We start from the raw sequence: 21139 nt of genomic DNA on the forward strand, positions 1-21139 counted from the left end.
TATGTTAAAAAATCAACTCATAATTGGAAATATTTTTCATCGGGTATTAGGTTTTAACATGTCAACACTAATGTGGACCCTCCATCTCGTTCATGAGTAATTTATTCAGTGTGGCTGCCAATTTGCGGGGGTGATCACTGGGATTGTATCCCTTTTTTGGAATTTTACCCCAGAGCAGAGAAGAGATCTGATCAAACTGGATCACATAACCGTGAAAAGATACGTTTAGTTACACCTTTAATCTACTTATATTGTGTTGTGTAACTCAAAAGTTCGCGGATGTAATTTTACCCCAATTGCTGTGGTGTCAGATTTATCTCTCTGCTCTTTGCTCTAGGGGTAAAATTTCAGGGGGATAAAATTCCGCGACTCGATTTTTGGACCATGAAATCTGCTTGACAGACTCGTAAAAGTGAAACCTTCGCACATACCATCGAATTTTCAAAATTTTTCTCACGTTTATTTGTAGAGACGTGTTTTGTGGTTTACCAAGGGTGAAGGTTCTTTTTAGCGAATTTCCCTATAGGGAAGTAGCTATTACCGTAGGTCTCATGGTAAGACCTAGGCCCGGGATCAATTTACTTGTTTATTTTGATGTCCCCAGAGGCCAAAAACACCATTCGTTCAAATATATATATATATATATATATGTCCATCCGCACGATAACTTGAGTAATTTTGTCCGATTTAGATAAAATATGGTTTGAAGGTGTAAGGCGGGATAAACTTGAATGAGTTCGCGAACCAGCATCATCGGACCATGGGACCCCGTTCCCGGGGGTTTAACGGGGGGTTTTATGGGGTAAAAATGGGTTTTTCTCATTTTTTACCCTTAAAACACACAATTTATCAATTTTTCTCCAGACCTTTTTAAAGAGCTTAAAAAAACAAATAATTTAGTATACCTATCAAAGTGTTTTTGTACGATAATTGGTTATGGAGAAAATTCAAAAAAATTGTTAATTTAACATTAACATGTTATTCTTATGGAGAATATTATAATATGTTGTAGTTAGCTTGTTTAAGGATACATTTTGATCAAACTTGGCGTTTTCATTTATTTCATACTAAGCTATTGATATTTTAATAAAAAAACACACTTTATTAGTTTCCCTGTAGTAGCTAACCTAGGTACTCGTTAAAAATAAATGTTAATTTAATAGATTAATAATAAAAAATCAATCCAGGCAAATGGAAATTCGCTAAGTCGGCAGGTTTGCTGCAGCGGGGGTATTTCCTTCCACCATGGGGAGGTTCCAGGTCCGCGGGTTCTTATCGCTGCCCCTTCTAACTCTATACAATACCATATTACCATAGATAAAACATTCACAATACTAACATGAAACCATGATACACACTTATATTTCTTGAATTATTGGACATTTTTGCTTTCATAGGCTGCACCAGATAGACTAGCCAATAACCAACACAAAAGGGAGTATGTTTTATTTTATTTACATTCCAACGGCAAAGACCATTACAAAAATGATTACGATACTTAAATCTTAAATTAATAATTAAATATGCATTTATATAATTCAATAAATATATATTAACAGGAAAACAGATAAATATATAAATAAACATTTTAAGAGATCAACAAGACAAGAAACACAACTTAATTTACATGCACATTGATTAATAAATATTCTAACCTATCTATATAACAAATGTAATAACCTACAATACATTTTGTTGCTGGCGCAGGGAAGTCAACCGGACCGTAGCCTTCCTTCGAAAAGTCCTCGTGGTGTCTCCGAAGAAGTCGATACTGGCCCTCAAAGTGTTTCCAAGACGAAGAAATCTTGCAAGAGGAGCGTGATACTCGTATTGGCTACTGAAGTGCCTCCTTGCCAAACAGATCCTGCGAACGGGTTCCAGAAGGCACACGAAGGTCCACTTCGGCAAGTAAAGCAGGGCAGTCAATTTGGCCATTGAGAAGTTTGTGGAAGAAAACAACGTCTGCCACACAGCGTCTCAAGTGTAGATCTAGCAGGTTTAAATTGTTTAGGAAGACGGCCACTGGGACTTCACGGTACTGCATGCCTTGACGGGCACCGAGAAATCTGATCTATGGTTTTATCTATGGTCTATGGCTTCACTAAAAATCATAAATCCTTAGGACACACACTCATGAAACAAGCTGAAGAATAAACAATGAGACAATAAATTAAACTACTGTCTAATCAATTCTGCCATCACTTGGACTTCCAACTTTGTCTAGTTAATAATTTTTATTTTTTTATGTAGGTAGACCTAAGAGGCAAATATTTATATATATATATATATATATATATCATTATTTAATACTCATATTACCTACCAAAATAAAATATTAAATTACCATTAATTGATAACCCTTTAAGCCATTTAATGAGGCTATGATTATGAAAAGCTACTCAACTTTAAAGGAGTAAGCTTAGACGCTGTATGGTTAAAATATTAAACTGACCTTTTTGATAAAACTAACAAATAAATAATAGTTTGTTGTCGTCTGCTGTTTGTTAGGATAGGCCAAGCCTATTACCGCTAGTAGTTCTAAGTAAATTCTTATTAGTTAAATTAAATTAGAACCATACAATTTAGTACAATCTTTTCAATAAAATATTTTTTTTAATAAGTATGGTGATTTGGTGGGTCAAGAGGCTGGTAAAATATTTATAGGTCCGAAAACCAGAGACGGAATGGTTAATAGTCCTATCAGGTTAGAATTGATCTATATTACAAGGTAGGCCTAGGCTTATGGTTGCCTTACTGTTATATAGCCTAAATAAAAAATTACATGCTTGTACAACTGGTTTATTTTGTAGGCTAAAAGGGTAGGCCTAGACTTCTGTATCTGTCGTCAAAAACAACCGAATGAAAATATCGATCACTATATCGATTATTCAATATATTGATTGTTTCATCCTATATATAGAATAATTGGTATTTTCTTTCAGTTGTTTTTGACAACAGATACAGAAGTCTACCCGGCTAAAACTTTAAGATTAGCCTTTAAGTAAGAATTTGATTAGGCTATGAGATGTTTTTATCCTATGTGTTTTGCATGCCAATGGATTTTTTTTATTAAAGGGAACGGGCCAACCTCTGGTCTTGTTACAATCTCACTTTGACCTTGTTATTGGATATCATAATTAATTTATAGCCAATGAAAAATAGCATCTGGGTCTGGAAACTATCTTGCTTGGAATCTGACCATCAACCTTCAGCTTTGAAGGCGAGCACTATAACCACTTGGCTACCCAGATTGGAAATAAATTGCTGTTAATTAAGTAATTAGGTTAGGCCTAATAAATTTATACCCCTTAACTTAAGTTAACTTATAACCTTAGGCCTACAACTCGACACAGCAGGACCCGACTGGGATGCAGATTTTTTGTAAGTTAGGGGTACAGTACTTAGTACTTAGTCAGTCCTGGAACAAAGCAGAAAGAGAAACAAATAATATGACGTTTTGATTCCTCCAATGCAGAGCACGTAAGCTCAATTCAATGTTTGTTATTCCCCTACATAAGTTACTCAAAGTTTGTGAATACAACTTTTAAATTAAAAGATCTATTAATTTAAGGAAAATGAAACATAATGAAAACATGAAAATTATTGAAAAAAGAAATAAAGGTCTTTGAATTACCTTATTGCAATTTTAAACACAAGTTGTAATCTCGTTATTTATTCTTTAAAAATACACACCTCTAAATGCGGCTTAGAGTGGAAACCTTGCACCAGAACAGTGCCTAATTTACAAATTTGTAGGTATTGTAGCTTAAAAGGTGTTGCAAGTAATTATTTGCTCAACTCAGTTTATATGTTTATGATTTGTTTCAGAACATGCTCTTTCTGCAAGTTTGCCGAAGGTGCAAAGCATTCTTTATTCCCCAAGTTCATCAAATATACTTCGCCACAGCCCACAACATAGCACATTCAAAAATAAATGGAGAAATTCTTAAAAAAATGGGTAGGTATTTATGGTGCATTATACAAACTTGCCTATTATTTGAAAATTCTAATTTCAAAACATTTGTACCTAACTAAAAAAAATCTGCCACAGTAAAATAAACCTGCAGATTAAGCAAATTTTTTTCTGTCAGTTTAGATTTTTACTGGATTACATCCTTGAAGCTGAACTTTGTTCGAGGCAAATTAATAGTTTAGACTAGAGCAGCCAAATATTATTATTACCGATTGAGATGGAGACACCACTTAGGTGCATATTTTAAGGTGCATATTCTACTGTAACGCAAATATGAGTAAAGGATGGAGTGTAGATAAGTGTGATGATCTGTGTAGCTTTGTTACTGAATAATATCAGCTTTTTCTTTAGCTACGATCATTTATTTTTCAAGCCCAATGATCAGGAACAGCTGGGTCCAGTTTCGAACTATCATAAAGCTACTGACTTTTCTCAGAATCGTATAACCACTTAGCTACCCAATAGTAAAACATATCAATATAGGCAATATGATATAGCAATATGAATAGTAGCCTATTCATTTAAACCTAAAATCTCTTTATTTGCCAATGTGTAAATAAAATATTAAATACTCACCTAGAGTTGTAGTTGGCTTTAAACTTGTTTATATACTGTATGAATAATTATAATATTTTCTTTGTATATTGTTGCTTTGTTGCTTGCAAAATTATAACAATTTTGAGTTGTGTTGCAATATGTGGCTGCAGCTTAAATCCTGGTTTGTGTTATGCGATGATAATAGCCTGCAAGTATTTGTCTGAAACATGTAACTTCTAAGAACCATGGCCAGAAATCCAGACAGAATCGTTTGAAAACAATTCCTGGTATGCACATCTACAATCTAGCAAGCATTATTTAAAATTGCATTTCAACTCATTTTGTTGTGTCTGAGAAACTTTGAAAACACTTGAAAACTGGATAAAATATTCCGCAAACTTTCTACTTTTTTTGGTATTTTTAGGGTACAAAAAAGGTGATTTTAAGAGAGTTCTACCCAAGAAGAGAACCATTCGTGAGTTAAATCTTGAAAAAGTTGTGAACAAGCTACATGTGAGTAGTTCTAGTAGCAGTAAAACTTAGTTAAGTTATTTTGTAGTTGGAAAAAATCCAAATATAGAAAACTTGTTTTCATAAACAATTTTAATTTTATCAAAAGATTGTTGACAAGTTTCTGTGATTTCACTGTTTTACTGTTTTTTGTCTTTCTCTCTATAGCTTATAAACCTAAGTTGAAAAGATTGGACTGTGGGAATCAAAGCAATCGTTATGTTTCTTATAACTAAAACCATTTTAATTTTGACAAATACCAATGTATTTTCTTCTGGTATTTCAGGTCAGTAAACTCAGTAAAGAATCCAAAAAGTGATGGGTCGATGCAAAGTGTAGCAAGCATTAGAATTACTCCCCACCCCTTCACATCATTACAGTACTTTAGAAGAAATTATTGTGAAGTCGGGAACGATTTTACTTTCTTAAGCTGATATCTGTAGGCCTATAGTTCTGGTATTTATTTTAAGTAGGCTACCTAATGTGTTTTGGTAGACCTAAATCCAAACAAAAAGAACAATAATTGAAGAAGAAAAGAAAGAGGAAGAGTTAAAACGTATTAAGAAATATGTAACAGTCCGAGAGGCTAGCATCCCAACACAAATCACGTCATTTTCGGCTCGAAGTGGAATGCTAGCATCCTAGTATAACCGTACCCTTTGTTCTTTGTTTGTATTATTAAATTTCAAGAAACGATATTATTTATGTTTTGATTACGACTATAATTCAGTTCTTTTTCCGTTTCTAGGAGTTAGGATTCACACATGAAGATATTCGAAAGCAGCCCAAAATTATGTGGTTACATCCCTTCTTGATTGATCACCGATACAATATTCTTGAAGAGAGTGGTATGACAAAGAAACTTATAACCTTGGAAAAAATAAGGAAGTAAGTGGAGTTTTAAAATCTTAAACTGTATGCACAAAATAATAACAAATTATGTTTTGCTCAGTTTTTAAAACAAATGTTCAAAGTGTGTCCTTTAAAAATGTAATAATTGTTGTCCTCAAAATAAGAGCAGTAGTATTGAAATTTATACGATAGTTTTATATTCATATGTGGAACCCTAATAACAGTCAGACTGGCCTAAGATACTTAATGTACCTGGAGCAGGACGGAAAGGAAGAATACTTTACTATCTCATAAACGTTTTTAATATTAACAAAGCTACAACACTGATGACATGGTCATGATTACAGCTCAGCTCACCTAAACAAAAACAATATCTTAGTCCTTCATGATTTAAAAAAAAATTTGGAAGAGAAGAGGTAGATTATGGCAAAAAGTAAACTATTTCAAAAACACTAACATTGCTTCTCGAGCTATTAAGACATAATATAAGTCCAAGAGATTAAAATCTCCTCTTTTACTAAAATTGAATATGATTTGAAATTGAATTGATACACACTGTTTTTCCTACTCTAATCAATCCTCTTTGTTTCAGGTTTCCACGGTTAAACTCTACTTCAGTTCAAACCCTGAAACAATCCTGTCTAATTAGTCAAGAGACTGACATAGCTCATAATATTTTGGGGTTTTCTGATCTTCCTAGGGAACTGTACCCACCAAAGACAAATGATAGAGAATTGTTTGGATATGTACAGGTAACGTTGTAAGGTTTTAGGTTGCGGAAGTAGGCCTACCGTTTAAAAAACCCTAAAAACATTAAACAATAATATCCCGTTTCTGCTTTTGAAATAAGAATTCTTATGTTAAGTGTTGTGCTCAATAAGCTTTTAGCTATTTTGGAAAGGGGTGGTTATATAAATTGTCTGGATTTTAACAATATGCTGCAAACAGACGGACAGTAAATTAAATTACTTCACAACATATCCCGTGTTTTTGGTAAACTAACGGTAATAACTGTTCGTTTTCATTCATCCCTGCAAATTTTTATTTTTTGCCAGTCCCAAAGGGTTTGTCACACAACACAACTTGATTTAGCAAACAGCTTACGTAAAAAAAAGGATTTGCACATGTTTATAATGAAAAACTATGATTAAATTTCAATTAATCAACTAAACCAATGAATACAAAGCCCTTTAAGAAGCAAAATGCTTATGGAGAATAGTCAGACAGGAATCTTGCCGCCAAAGTGAGCTTAGCGTGGCCGCTGCTAGGATCGCTTGCGTGGCAGCCACGCAAGCGATCCTAGCAGCGGCCACGCTAAGCTCACTTTGGCGGCAAGATTCCTGTCTGACTATTCTCCATAAGCATTTTGCTTCTAAGCTGATTATTTGTTCATTCCGGTATGTTTTTTCCTTCGTGATGGCATTATTAATGTTATTCTTAGGTTGTCGGTTACTCATCACTAGAATAAATTAATCACAATTTACTAAAAAATGTCGAGGTATATTTCAAGTTTACATCAAAACTCATCTTCAGCCTCTAGTAACAACATATCTAACAAAAAACCACTAAGTGGTAACACTTCCCCCGCCAAGTCAGCAACCCAAAAAAGACAATAAATCGCCACTTTTCCGCCAAGTAAAACAATGTAATATATGTAAGTTTGGCAACTTGGCGGCAGACTTTTGCTTGTTTTTTTTCATTAAAGTTACGTTGGTGGATAATTTCACAAATCAACTTCTCTAATTAATTAGTCCAACTAAGTATAATAATTTCGAGGTAATCAGTAAATATAAAACCATCACTATTATGATTTTATGAAATGTGACACAAATAAGGTCAAATTTTGTAAAATAAGCTCTCATCTAGCAATGTACTATTGGGAGAGATACTTGCTCAATGAAACTAATTTTATGGTATTTTTTAAAGTGATCAAGCAAAAGTCTGCCGCCAAGTGGCCAAACTTACATACATTACATTGTTTTACTTGGCGGAAAAGTGGCGATTTATTGTCTTTTTTGGGTTGCTGACTTGGCGGGGGAAGTGTTACCACTTAGTGGTTTTTTGTTAGATTGTATTTATTTTTGTAGAAAATTAACAGTTAAAATAAAAATCCTCTTTTCTCTTATATATAGACCAGGGCACAACTACACATAAAATGCATTGGTGTTACATAAGTGTTCCGATAATTAAACCCGTATATCTAAAGACTAGTGTAAATTGAGCCCTTATTAGAGAAGTAAAAATGTAATCAAACAGATTAGGTTTGTTAGAGATAGCATAAGGCAAAACAAATATTGAAAAACTCATTTTTATCCTAAATTTACATATCACTTTTTACATTCACTTTTTTGCTTGTTTAACATACGTAGACGGATTTTCCCGATTGTTTTATTTGTTTTAGTGTATCAAAACATAAAACTAACCTTATTTAGTTAAATAAATTTTGGCAATATTATGAAGAAACAATGTTAAAACTAACCTTAGTACTAGTACTAAGTTTCAAGTTCCTAGGTTTCATATGTTTTGATAAGTAGTATTAAACTGTTAAAAATGACGAGCTGCTGTACCAGTGTACCATCGGTACACTGCATTTTTCAATGGAAAGTATCGGGGAATATCACTGCTCTAAGTAATTTTATATAGTAAGTAGCTCAAATCATTCGGTATACCTGAAAAAAATACTTTATAAAAGTTTTAAAATATTTTTTCAGCTGATCCTATGAATTTCTCTAACATTTTAAATTAATTGAGATTTAATCGCAGCTGATCCTTCTTTTGTTTTGATTTTAATCCCATGTTATTTAAATGGGCCAAAATCGTACTTTGAGGGCTTGCCAAGGGTTTATGGGTCAACGCACCGACTTGTGACCCTCAAAAGGCACATCTACACGCTAAGGGCTTTCAAACAACATAAAAAACATTAAAATTGAGCCAGTGGTTTGGGCTGTAGGTCCGTCAACATTTAAGGAGAAGAAGGAGAACACGGAAGATTTGTGAATTTTCAAACTAGTTTTTCTTGGCTCAAACACAACCTTTTTTTTAAATTCTTTTTTTTATTTTGCCAAGAATGATTGCCCCTATCCAGTGGATGAACAATTATTTTAATAGCTTTTGTTTCTTCAGAGCTATAGACGAGTAAAAAAGCCACTTTGTCACGTCATGTATATATACACTGCAGCAGCTGTGTACCGCTGGGGGACTTGGCGGGGCGGAACGCTGCCGCGTTCCTTAATCAAGTAAATAAACTATGATTTATAATGTTTGTTTATAAATTAATTAACATACTAGTGTACCTGTTGCTCGAATTCGAGCAATTGCGAAGCATTACATGCGACTCAAAGATTATAGAAATACTCTCAATCTACATAACAGTTAGATATAATCAAAATCTTTTGTAAATATCTCATCTTTTTCAAAAAAGCTGATCTTGTTTTTTTAGTGTTTTTAGTGTAAGAAAAAAACTTTTTTTCTGTTTCTTCTACTTGGTTGTGTTCTATGACTTTTTCTATGTTTACTTTGTTTGCAAATCGGTTATTTAAATGATTGCTCCAGAAATGTAGCACAGTGTTAATACAGTTTTATTCTTAGCCTATCTCAAATTGTCTAGGATTTCTCGCTCTTTTCCATTGTAATAATTACACCAACCCAAGTTTCGTCTACAGATGCAATATGCCAAAGAATATCACCTACGTACAATCTCCAAGAAGTGGTAAAAAAAGGCAGAAACCAACCCATACAATGGATATAAGTTCACTCCATAAGAAATAATTTTAAAAGTTACTGTGATATTAGGATTTTCCACTGATTTGGTAATAGAACATTATATTGCAAAACATGACACGATGCAGAAGAAAATCAATTTTAAAATCAGAAAAATCCATTGCAAATACTGTACTTCATTTTGACAAATTCAATAAATCACAATTTAAATATTAACAGCTGTTTCATTAAAAAGTAGTGTAGAATTATGCATATGGTCGTAATGTAAACAAATCTGAAGAGGCAACTTTTAAAGGCTTCTGGGGCAGAGCCCCAAGGGAATTTACCTCTTTCCTCTTTTGATGGCTCATCTACAGACCAAGACCTTTCTTTAGAGACCCCTACCAAGTTTCTACGCCCAGCCGTTCTCTCAAATTAGCTGTGACAAAACCCCCGTTTTCCTCCATAAGAATAACATAGGGTGGGAATTTAAAGGCCACGGGGGCAGAGCCCCAAGGGAATTCACCATGTTTCTCTTTTGATGGCTCATCTACAGACCAAGACCTTTCTTTAGACACCTCTACCGAGTTTCTACGCCCAGCCATTCTCTCAAAATAGCTGTGACAAAGAAAAACAGTTTCAAATTAATATATAGATGTTTGAATTATTTTAAAATTAAGTTAGTAGGAAAAAAATGTTTATACCTTTAATTTGAGAAGAGGTTGAGAACAAAATTAAAATTGGAAAAACAATAATAAATTAACTGTGACATCTACATAATATATACATATAAAAATGTTTTTCCTACTAACTTAATTTTAAAATAATTCAAACATATGTTAATTAATTAATTTATAAACAAACATTATAAATCATAGTTTATTTACTTGATATGTTGTTACTAGAGGCTGAAGATGAGTTTTGATGTAAACTTTAAATATACCTCGACATTTTTTAGTAAATTGTGATTAATTTATTTTAGTGATGAGTAACCGACAACCTAAGAATAACACTGATTATTTGTCTCACTCAGTCAGCTGACTTGGCCGCGCGCTCCCTATAGTCTACCTAGCGGCCACTGTGGGAAATATCTCCGAAATTCTAATATTCCCAGACAGAATTTTTTACAAAGGCTTGTTCTGATTTTGTATTCATCATCTGTTTTGTAAGTTTTGTATTCATTGACTAAACGTACTTTTACAGACGAAAGCTCTTCAAATTTATTTGTCATGGAAGCTGGGGCTTAGTGTTGAAGAAGTGAAAAATAAATACGTGTCTCATGAAAACATGTATCAGAAGAGCATCAGGTTGGTAATGAGAAGCTACGACACACTGATCCATTGCTTCAAGTTACCTGTGCATAAGGTAAGAAATATTATGGATTTGAAGTGCCTTAATTAAGTTAAAACTTCTTGAGCAGCTGATCAACTGATATGAATGTGGTTAGGCCTAATTTTAAATAAGATATTTGTATGTATGAAATGGTCTTCTTTCATTCTCATACGCGGCTTCGGAGCGTACTCCTAGTTACTTACCTATTCATGTCATACTCTTTTGTATACAGCAAGTTAGGTTTATCATATCTATTGTTAAATTTTTTAGGCCTTTGTTTTATGCTTTGTTGTTGCCTAACTAAGAGTGTTAGATCATAAAATTAATTTTTAGAAATTTAGTTATCATTTGACTAGGCATTAAATTTTAGTTCATTAAATATATGTAATTTTTTATGGTAACAACAATTTAAGTTTTTGCAATTTTTCCACTAATATCTTGTTTCCTTTGACCGGTGTATTTGTACCTAAGTACCTTTATTTTTGGAAATCATCCTCTTCGGTCAAATAGTCCAGCCAACACCACGCCGTACTAATCACAGTAGTGATGGTCAAAACCAAAAATTTAGAATCTCAAAACCGAAACCAAAACCTTTTTACTTAGCTGGTTACAAAGGCAAAGGTACCGGTAACACAAAAATACAGGTAATAAATAAAATGTAAAGTATGCTATCAAAACTGAAAGAGATCGACTCCTGACCCTGACATAACATGAATAAAATATGTGACTGATAATCTTTTAAAAAACCATAATTTTTTATGAACAACCAACAATAAAATAAATTAAATTCCTAACACCAACATAAACATGAATATTGGATTAGTTTGAACATTTAGTGGTCATAATTTCTTTGTGTTTAGTAAATATTGATATGAAACTGAATCGTACGTCATTCAGCTATAATATTTAAGATGCCTTTTGAAGTTCAGAATACAATTTACTTTTTTTATTACTGTTAATGGTTATATGTTTGCTCTATTGCTACGAGCTTGTGTGTGGAAACAGTGTTAAAAACAATAATAATGACATTAACAAATGTCAGCAAGGTTTCAAAAATATACCTGCCAAAGTCTTCAATTTCGAAACTTTTGAATCTTGAAACTCAGGTATCGAATCTCAAAACCGAAACTTTTCCAAAGTTTTGATGGTTTTGAGATTTGAGATTCGGTTTTGACACATCACTAAATCACAGTGCTAAAAGCGACAGTGGTATCATAGGGAACTACTAAGTTCATCCCCACAGTTCCCTCACGCCCAAACAATCTTCCACTTTTTTTAACTTGAACATTTGAGTATTGAGGTAAAACTCATGAAAATTTTACAAACCGTTTTACAGGTCAGACAGAATATTTTTGTATTGGCATGTCATCCTGAAAACTTTTTGGAAATACAAAAGTGTTTACCAAAGTTGGGAGATGCCTCAATTGAGAGTATTGCTTGTACCAATCCAAAGATTTTGATGCGACCGGTGAAGAAAATGATGAAAATAGTAAAAATCATGAGGGTAAGTTACTTAAGAATAATATATTTTATACTACTACATACAAACCCCCCATGACATATATATGTATAGGCCTATAAATATATGTATTCAGCAACCATGCGATGTCTAACTATTGTTAGACGGTTATTTGAAGGATTTTAAGGTAGCTATTGAAAAATATCGATATAATTTAAAATGTTATTGATATTTTTCCATGAACGAATATTAAATTTATGGAGATTCCATAAAGTAAGTTATGTTAAGGATACATACAATGTTTATAAGGCTTGACTAAGGCTCCTTTCAGTGCTTTTGTTACAACCCTCGTAAAACTGTCATTCGTAATCTTGGTGTCTGTCTACCACGTTTTTATATTTAACCTTATCTTTTTCCAGCCTAAATATGTTGTTATGAATGTTACAACCTTTTTCTATATTTGGGGAGCGATGCTGGTCTAGTGGTTACAGCGCAGGACTTCGGTCCCGGGTTCAAATCCCGCCAAATCACAAATGGATTTTATTTAAGCTCTAATGCTGCAATCCCTAGGTCTAGCCTGAAGTATTGTGAAAAACGATTCTGGGCTTGTGCCTTAGACAAAAAAATCAGCAATTATTAACAAGCCCATACCATGCTTAGTTCCAACAACATTAATTTTTACTGTCTTACAACCGTCATTGGGTCTCTTTTAATAAATACCAGCCGCAATACCCGGCTTTGCCCAGGTACCAATAACTATTATACAATAATGGTTATAGAATCAGTTTGTCTGTTTCTTGAAACGTATTTAAACCAGCCCTCTAAACCAGCTGTATACAATCAAACCTCCTTGCGTCACAGCAACGGAAGCTTAGTGGAGACATTAGTTTATAGACAACCCTAACATTTCTTCAAATCAACTTTAACAGGCTCCATTTCATGTTTCTGTGTAGAACTACAATGTGCCAGACCAAGGGTTCATCTACTACTCCAACATACTGACCCTGTCACCTGACACAGTACAAGAGAGGGCAGCTGCACTCTACGCAGATCCTGTTATCAACCCGTTCTTCTGCAGCCCTCGGATTGCCTTCTTGATAGCCCGTTATCATATCTCCATGTCCCGCTACCAGTTGCTGACATCCATGAAGTGGAGGTGTTTGTCCCTATCTTTGCTCACTAACGTAGAGGACCAATTTCAAAAGTAGGTGTTTCCATACATTTATGCATGTATTGTAAATTTTTATGAATTTATAAAAGACCAGCTTCATAATTCATAACTTAATTTTTGAGTAGTTACGGAAGTACAGTAGAACCCCGGTTAACCGAAATAAAAGGGGAAGAGCCGTTTCGGATAGCAAATTTTTTGGTTAACCCATCATCAGGGACGTAACTAGGCTATTCAGCACCCGGGGCAAACACCTATTTTGGCGCCCCCCCCTCAATTGGACTGACACTAATTCCTTAACAAATCTTCTTAAAAAATGTGGGGTGTGTCCATCGGTACAATACATTATAATACTATTTAGATCTTAAAATGCTTAACCTCAAGTTAAAAGTACTAAGGCCTAGTTATATGTGGTAAATAATTGAATACAGTACGGTACATATTTTTAAAGGCAAATAGTTTAATTGAAAACGAAATCATTCACGAAAATAATATTGCTAGTAACACGCAAAGAAACAGCACCGCAACCACATTGTCCACATTTCGTGTCCTGAACCACTGATTACGAGTAGAATGAAGTATTTTTATTTATTTATTACATGCACGGCAAATGCCATTTTACAAGAGAGCTTAGTTGACATTGATTGTCAACTGACATTGAGTATGAACTGTTGTCAACTACACTAGTGCACAATATACACAGTTAGTCAAGGTCAGACGTGTTGTATCGATGGGTCAGACCAGCAAGCGAGCGTCGATGTTTTAGTGTTGTGTTTGTGTGTGTGTGTGTATTGACCGGTGTGAGCGGAGGGGTAGTTGGTTGCCGGGAGAGGGGTGGAAGTGTTCTGTCGCCGCACCGGCGCCGTCCTAGTGACTCTTCGACGACAGACAACGCAGTATGCTCATCCTCATACTCGCTCCGTACAAGTTCATACGGACCGTTAACATGATTCGTAAACAGTATAATAACAGTCAGATAGCATTCATCATTTCACTTTGTACTTTTTTAGATTTATATAAAAATAAAAAATATATTGATTTTCTTTTGCAAGACGGATTAAAAATATTTTCAACAATTTTTGTTTGAAAAAATCTGTGCCTGTTTTGGCACCCCCAACAACTGGCACCCGGGGCTCATGCCCCGCGTGCCCCCCCCCCTAGTTACGTCCCTGCCCATCATATGCTAAATATAACCTATGTATTACCACGGCAAGTTGGAAAAATTAATTTAAAACCACGTCTATATAATACAGTATTTTATTTCAGCTACCTACAGAAATGTTACAATGGGGGTTAGAAAATACTTGAAACTAAACAACAACTGAAGTTACTAAAGCATTTTACATTACGTATTACTTATATTTTAGCCCTGTATTATTTTATGGAACCGTTTCGGTTAACCTGAATTTGGTTAACCGGGGTTCTACTGTACAACATGGTTAGCAAACTTCAAAACTTCATATAGATGTAGTTGACTGGTCATATAATTCCATGAAAAGCCGGGTTTTCCTAGTTGCGGAAGTGGAGAGCGGAGAGAGGAACACGGAGAACGGACTCCACTTGTCTTAGGTAATTTAATGTTACTGTTTTCCTAGAAGCAAAGAGGAACACCATGTTAATATCTTTTCCGCTCTCCACGTTCCTCTCTCCGCTTCCGCGCCTAGGAAAACCCAGCTTAAGTCTTACAACAATATAATTGTTTTATTTTATATTTTACATTCCAAAACTAAAAATGGAATCTCAAAACTCAAATCTTACTCGCCTGCTTAAAGTTACAAATAATATAATACAATAATAATTAAATGTTTACTACAGTACCATGTAATCTAAACTGAAAGAAATTGGACTCCTGACGAAGTCCAATGAAGTTGAGTGGGTGAAGTTGAGTTGAAGCACTTTCAAATAGTCTGTAATGTCATGTTAAAGTTAAAGATGAAACATATATATGGGCATTATTAACTTTGTGTTATTGTTCAGTTCTATTATTTGTGTTTCCAAGTTCTGTTCTTTTAAGATATTATAGTAAATTTCAACACAGATCTTGAGGTTTCTCAATAGTTGCTGTTCTTGGTGAACTCACAACCCTGAAATAATAACATCAAACATCAATCCAATCAACAATCAATTCAAACATTTCGTGGTTAATATTTATTTGTATTTGGTAGTATTAATATTTATATACTTTGATAGTCATTCTGTTACAGTTAAGAATCTTGAAACTTTACCAACTTTTTTGTGTTGTCATAAGATTTGGTTGTGACACATTAGGCCGTCGATACACGGGAAGACTGTTTTCCAACGGAAATCGGCAACTAGTTGGACAAATTAGTCACCAGCGTCCCGAGGTGTTAGTTAGGTGGGACAGTGCACACGGTGCAACTGCGATGCGACCAGTTGAGGACCAGTCGGCGATCAGTTGTTAAGCAACCGGACCTGCCGGTTGCTAGGTGATTTCAGTCGCCTGGTTTGAACAACTTTTCGCATATTTGTATTGCGCTTTTCAAGGATCGGGCATACCAACTGCGATAACTCTTCGTAAGTACTTTTTGACATCCTGTTCATAGACTGAAATTTTGCGTCTGTTTCTTTTAATGCAGTGACAGCTACAAAGAGCCTAAATTTAATATTTGTATGTACCCAATACCTTCTACATTCTTGATTGTCTATAAAACACCAGGGCTTCTTAATCACTACCACTCATTTCAAACACCATACACAGTACACAGTATCGTTATAACAAAATTAGAACTCATTTACTGTCTCAACTCAACTACAGTCGCGCCCGTGTGCGGATTTAACCAACGCAACTGCAATCGTAATCGCGTCACAAAAAAGTTGGTTCAACTTTAGTTGGGTTTCAGTCTTCCCGTGTGTCGACCGCCTTACTAGCATGCAGTCCATCCAAATGTGATGGATGCGTATGAACTGTCACTGTCATTATCTGTTATTGTTTCAGACGCATCAATTTGGGCCAAGATGATAGTAGTAAAGGTTCAGACATGTTGTATTATCTCAAGATGCATTTGGGATATGAAATAAAAGAGATAAAGAATCAAATCATGCTGCATCCCTTCTTCTTCTTACTTCCACTCACACTAATCGCTGACACTCTTCAGTATCTGTTGGCCAATGGTGGTGTTAGCAAAGCAGACATCTTCAAAGCTTTACCAATTGTGCTATATCCAAAGTAAGTGAAATAAAGAAATAAAATCACATAATACAATTTTTTGGGGTTTGAATTTTGTTTACGTACCTGATAAAATTAGTTTCCAGGGACTAATCTATATAAATAAAATTAGAGTTTTGTCTGTACATTGCTCAGAATTATATATTTTTAGTTTATTTTTACGTCTTTTACATTAAATAAGCAGAAACGAGTCTTATCTCAATTTCTGTCTGTCTGTCTGTCTTTCCCTCTGTCTGTAACACTCAAGGTGGCATTTTACGCTATCTTCTCCTGGAAAACGAGAGTACCTATCAAGATCCAAGTAATTTTAATGTATTCACTGGATTGGCGAGATTGTCTTTAGCCATTAAAATATGGCCTCACTACTTTGTAAATAATATAACGAACGTTCAAAAATGTAGTTTTGTGCGATTTATGTCAAGTTTTCGTCCAATTTTTATTGCATAATCATCTATGAAATAACGAACAGCTGTTCGGATCAAGATTATTTTTCCTAGCTGTCACTGATATGTTTACAAATACCGCAACCTTTTTCAATCACGTTTTGAATGCAAATCCCAACAAAGTGAGATTAAAAATGTTTTTCTTACATAACAGATTTGATTAATCGAAAATGCAATAATATAGTGTAATAGTGTAACCGTAAATGAAATTAAATAACTAGGCATCATCCAGTTCAGGAACCAGAGATTCTTTGTGTATAAATTGTTCTTGAGTTTTGATAACCAGAAAGAAGACCTTGAATCAGTGTTGTATACGGCTGGGAAACTTAAATTTAATAATGATTGTCGCCAATAGCTTAGAAACATGGTTTCCACTCATTGACGGCACTTCAATGGCGGTTGTGTAAAGTGTAAAGTAAAAAATCACAACTGCAGTGGGTGATTGTAACAGAGGTTTACGGATGATGCTAAACTCGCTTTTCTAATGTGTTATTTTCTGTTCCTACCATTGACTATATATATATAGTGAATAGTACCTACTCACCGTGTGATGCAATCGCTGGACCATACAGCCAATAGGCCCGTAGCCCATCTCTTGGGTACGTACGCCTACCCAATTATTCATAACAACCTTTTCGACAATGATCCTTGATACCAGTACTTTTCCCTAGAATACACGGCCTACCTGCTTAAAATTACAAACGTCCAAAAACCCAACGTTATAACGCATTTTAGTAAAACATTTATTCAGCAAACCATCATGAATTGTTTAAACGCTTTACATTGTTTATGTATCAATAGTTCGTGGCCTATTTTGGTAATTTTTATTATAAATTACCAATCTAAATCGTCTATCTAGTACTTCATTTCATATAGTAAGCCGTCATTTCGGGTCATCATCGGTTCAAGCAAATATAAATTGTTATGATGAAATTTGATGACATTAACAAAGATTTCAGATACAAATTTTATAAGTACTTTGTTATGCTTAAAGCGTAGCAAATTCCCTAATTAAGTTCTGTATTTTTGTGTGTATGTCTGTTGGTAACGCATTAATGTCCTTATTTCTCAGTGTTTCACGGAAAGGACAAAAGCACCTTTATAATGAAAATGTCAACCCGAATAAAGTGTTAAATTGTGAGGTTGAGGTAGTACCTTAAATACTTTTAACCATTGTGGAAGGTAACTTTCAGTTATAGGCCTTTTTAATCTTAATTATATTATATGAGGATGATTCAATAAGTCCTTAGAAAATTATATAAACATCGCCACTTCGCTCTTAGTATTGCAAATGGTTTGTTTACAGCAAACTTCACTATTTAGTCAACATCTGACAAAGTTTCTGTCAAATTCATCAGCTGATTTTATTTGTATTGTTCATTTTATGAACAAACATCTGTGCATTTTGAAAAATAGAAAAAAAGTGAGTTCCAAGCGGTTATAAAACACTAGCTGTACCCGCGGGCTTTGCCCCGTTTAATTTCACAAGTATTCGCATGGCTCAATCACGTCCTGGTTGAAGTTCGTTCGCTACGCTCACTCACCTTTACGTTGGAGCTCGTTCGCTGCGCTCACTTGCCTTCAGGTTAGCTCGCTTGCTACGCTAACTCGCCTCCAGGTTGAAGTTCGTTCGCTACGCTCACTCACCTTTTGGTTGCAAATTAGCTGTGTTGTCGTGGATAAAAAAAATAATAGTGCTGCACCCTGTTGGTAATCCTTGTAACTTTAATGCTATTGAACATCATAGAACAGAATCAACTTGTTTAATTGAAACAGCTGTTAAGATTCATTAATTCCTTTTAAATATGAAAAATAATAAGGTTAACATGGGAAACTCCAGAGCCACTGGGGCGGAGCCAGAAAGCCCGATCAGAATAAAAACTACTTAGTTTTCCTATTTAATGCCCAAAGAATCGGTGTACCGAATTTCAGCCTCCTAGGTAAATGGGAAGTGGGAGAATTAGTGATGAGTGAGTGAGTGTGTCAGTGAGGGCTTTGCCTTTTATATATTTAGATTCACATTTGAAAGATTTAAAACCCAAAGTGATCAAAGCTGAGTTTGATTAAGTTCATGGCACATCTGCTTATATAGTTTCAACTGTTTACAACTGAGTGAGTTTATACGTGGCCGTATTTTCTATTTCTCACTTTTGCAGCTGGTGTATTTTTATTTTAGCAATTTAGATGAGAATATGGATTTTTATATTACTAAGTTGGTTAAACTATACAGTAGACACTTTGAGTGCTGTCAATGCAAGGATAGCGAATTTTGAAGAGTCAAAAGGGCTATAATTAGGTATTTGACCATCCACCAAACAAATCTCAGTGGTAGAGACTTGAGCTAAAAAAACCTCCATACGGTCACCACTGGCTTGTCCATATTACTAATACCTCAATGGTACTTAACTATCTTTCTTTTTCGATCCCTGCACAGACCAGCAGGTCCATGGTAATATAACAGTTTAAGTTTCAAAAAAGAAATTAGCTTGACTATATAGTGGTTTAAATTACCTTGTTACTGTCACCATGAAATTAGCTTGACTATTATAGATAATATCTACTTACGTATGACGTATGCCAGTAGGTGTCAATTATTAATACTTGAATTATGCTGTACATGTTTCAAGCCTAAATACGGCTCATCTTCAGCAGCATTTTTCTATGTACAATTTTTCACATCGAAAGATGATTGTCGACTATATACAGACCACATATACACACACACACAGAACGTTTTAGCATGCTATTTTTATTTACACGTGTTTTTGTAGCGTACGCTCGTTGAGATAATACCCGACCGGACGACATTTGTAGGCCTACTAATGTCGTCCGGTCGGGTATTATCTCAACGAGCGTACGCTACAAAAACACGTGTAAATAAAAATAGCATGCTAAAACGTTCTGTGTGTGTGTGTATATGTGGTCTGTATATAGTCGACAATCATCTTTCGATGTGAAAAATTGTACATAGAAAAATGCTGCTGAAGATGAGCCGTATTTAGGCTTGAAACATGTACAGCATAATTCAAGTTTTAATAATTGACACCTACTGGCATACGTGATACGTAAGTAGATATTATCTATAATAGCATATTAAAGGTGTCAAGGCTGATTAATTTGATATTAGCTTGACTTCAGCGGATTGCCCACTAAGTACCAAACACGTTTCAAACCCTTATTCATCACAATTATACTTATAACAATACCGCATGTACTGTGCTTTACTGTTTAATTTATCCGAGGTGTACTATTTGTGTAGAGAGAAGGTTGCAAGATGGCTGAAGCAGGTACACTCCCAGCCAGAAGTTGAACACTTGCGAGATGAGGAGGGTAAGGTTCCATCCTCTGTGGTACTACAGCTAGTCTTGTACTACATGGAACGTCCCCATCACTTCAGCGGCCACGGAGTCTGGTCAGAACAAGATTTTGGCAATGTACCAAGTGTGCAATAAAACTGTATTAGTACAAATGTTCTTGTTTATCTCCAACTATACTCTTGTAGTTTTAATCACGGAGAAGTGAGTACAAAGGATGCTTATTAACCGGGCGCTATCAGCTCTAGTATGTTGTACCGGAAATATACCTATGACAAGCACTTTGCAGAAATTCCTATCACACAGGCCACATGGTCCTCCTACACTGTGAGCTTTTTGCATGATGGCGAGGAAGTGGTGTTGGACATTGTCGTAGACACCACTTAGGTGAACCATTGAGTGTTTCCTATGTACCTTACTTCTCTGTGTTCCATCCTTTGAAATTTGATACAACTAGACATTTCATCCACATGTTAAAGTTGTCACCAGTTTTTTAATCAAAATTGTCGTATTTGATATGAGCCGACAGATTGAGTTGATTTAAATGACTAATTTTTGTCAAATATAGGCCTACAAACCTTTTTAATACTTCAAACTTGTGGAACAACTTATTATGAGCTCTAACAATTTGTTATAACCCATCAAATATGTCAGCAACTAGCGCA

The 21139-nt window shown here is 34.8% G+C and overlaps 1 protein-coding gene across 2 annotated transcripts; it reads left to right on the top strand.

The window, feature by feature from the left end:
• The first annotated feature begins 2513 nt into the window (after positions 1-2513).
• On the top strand, positions 2514-20620 carry LOC128999945 (transcription termination factor 5, mitochondrial). Of its 2 annotated transcripts, none has more exons than XM_054426737.1 (10): positions 2514-2728; positions 3829-3958; positions 4935-5023; positions 5769-5908; positions 6465-6624; positions 10775-10936; positions 12240-12407; positions 13316-13566; positions 16487-16717; positions 20420-20620. In XM_054426737.1, the coding sequence occupies exons 2-10, from the start codon at positions 3832-3834 to the stop codon at positions 20610-20612; spliced, it is 1521 nt and encodes a 506-aa protein (XP_054282712.1). In that variant the 5' UTR covers positions 2514-2728; positions 3829-3831; the 3' UTR covers positions 20613-20620. The 2 variants fall into 2 exon arrangements, with proteins under 2 accessions (XP_054282712.1, XP_054282713.1); XM_054426738.1 differs by having other exon boundaries at positions 2514-2704.
• The last annotated feature ends 519 nt before the right edge of the window (positions 20621-21139 follow it).

The sequence above is a fragment of the Macrosteles quadrilineatus genome, unplaced genomic scaffold (genome assembly GCF_028750875.1).
Source record: "Macrosteles quadrilineatus isolate MER2022 unplaced genomic scaffold, UCM_ALF_1.0 Scaffold_8__2_contigs__length_117827958, whole genome shotgun sequence".
In the NCBI taxonomy this organism is placed as follows: Eukaryota; Metazoa; Arthropoda; class Insecta; order Hemiptera; family Cicadellidae; genus Macrosteles; species Macrosteles quadrilineatus.

What these genes read in the sequence shown, in the direction of transcription:
- LOC128999945 (XM_054426737.1), top strand. Translation starts at nt 3,832, where the DNA reads ATGCTCTTTCTGCAAGTTTGCCGAAGGTGCAAAGCATTCTTTATTCCC. An exon ending in AAGTTGTGAACAAGCTACAT is followed by an intron (nt 5,024 to 5,768) that starts GTGAGTAGTTCT and finishes TTCCGTTTCTAG; the next exon opens with GAGTTAGGATTCACACATGA. An exon ending in AATTGTTTGGATATGTACAG is followed by an intron (nt 6,625 to 10,774) that starts GTAACGTTGTAA and finishes GTACTTTTACAG; the next exon opens with ACGAAAGCTCTTCAAATTTA.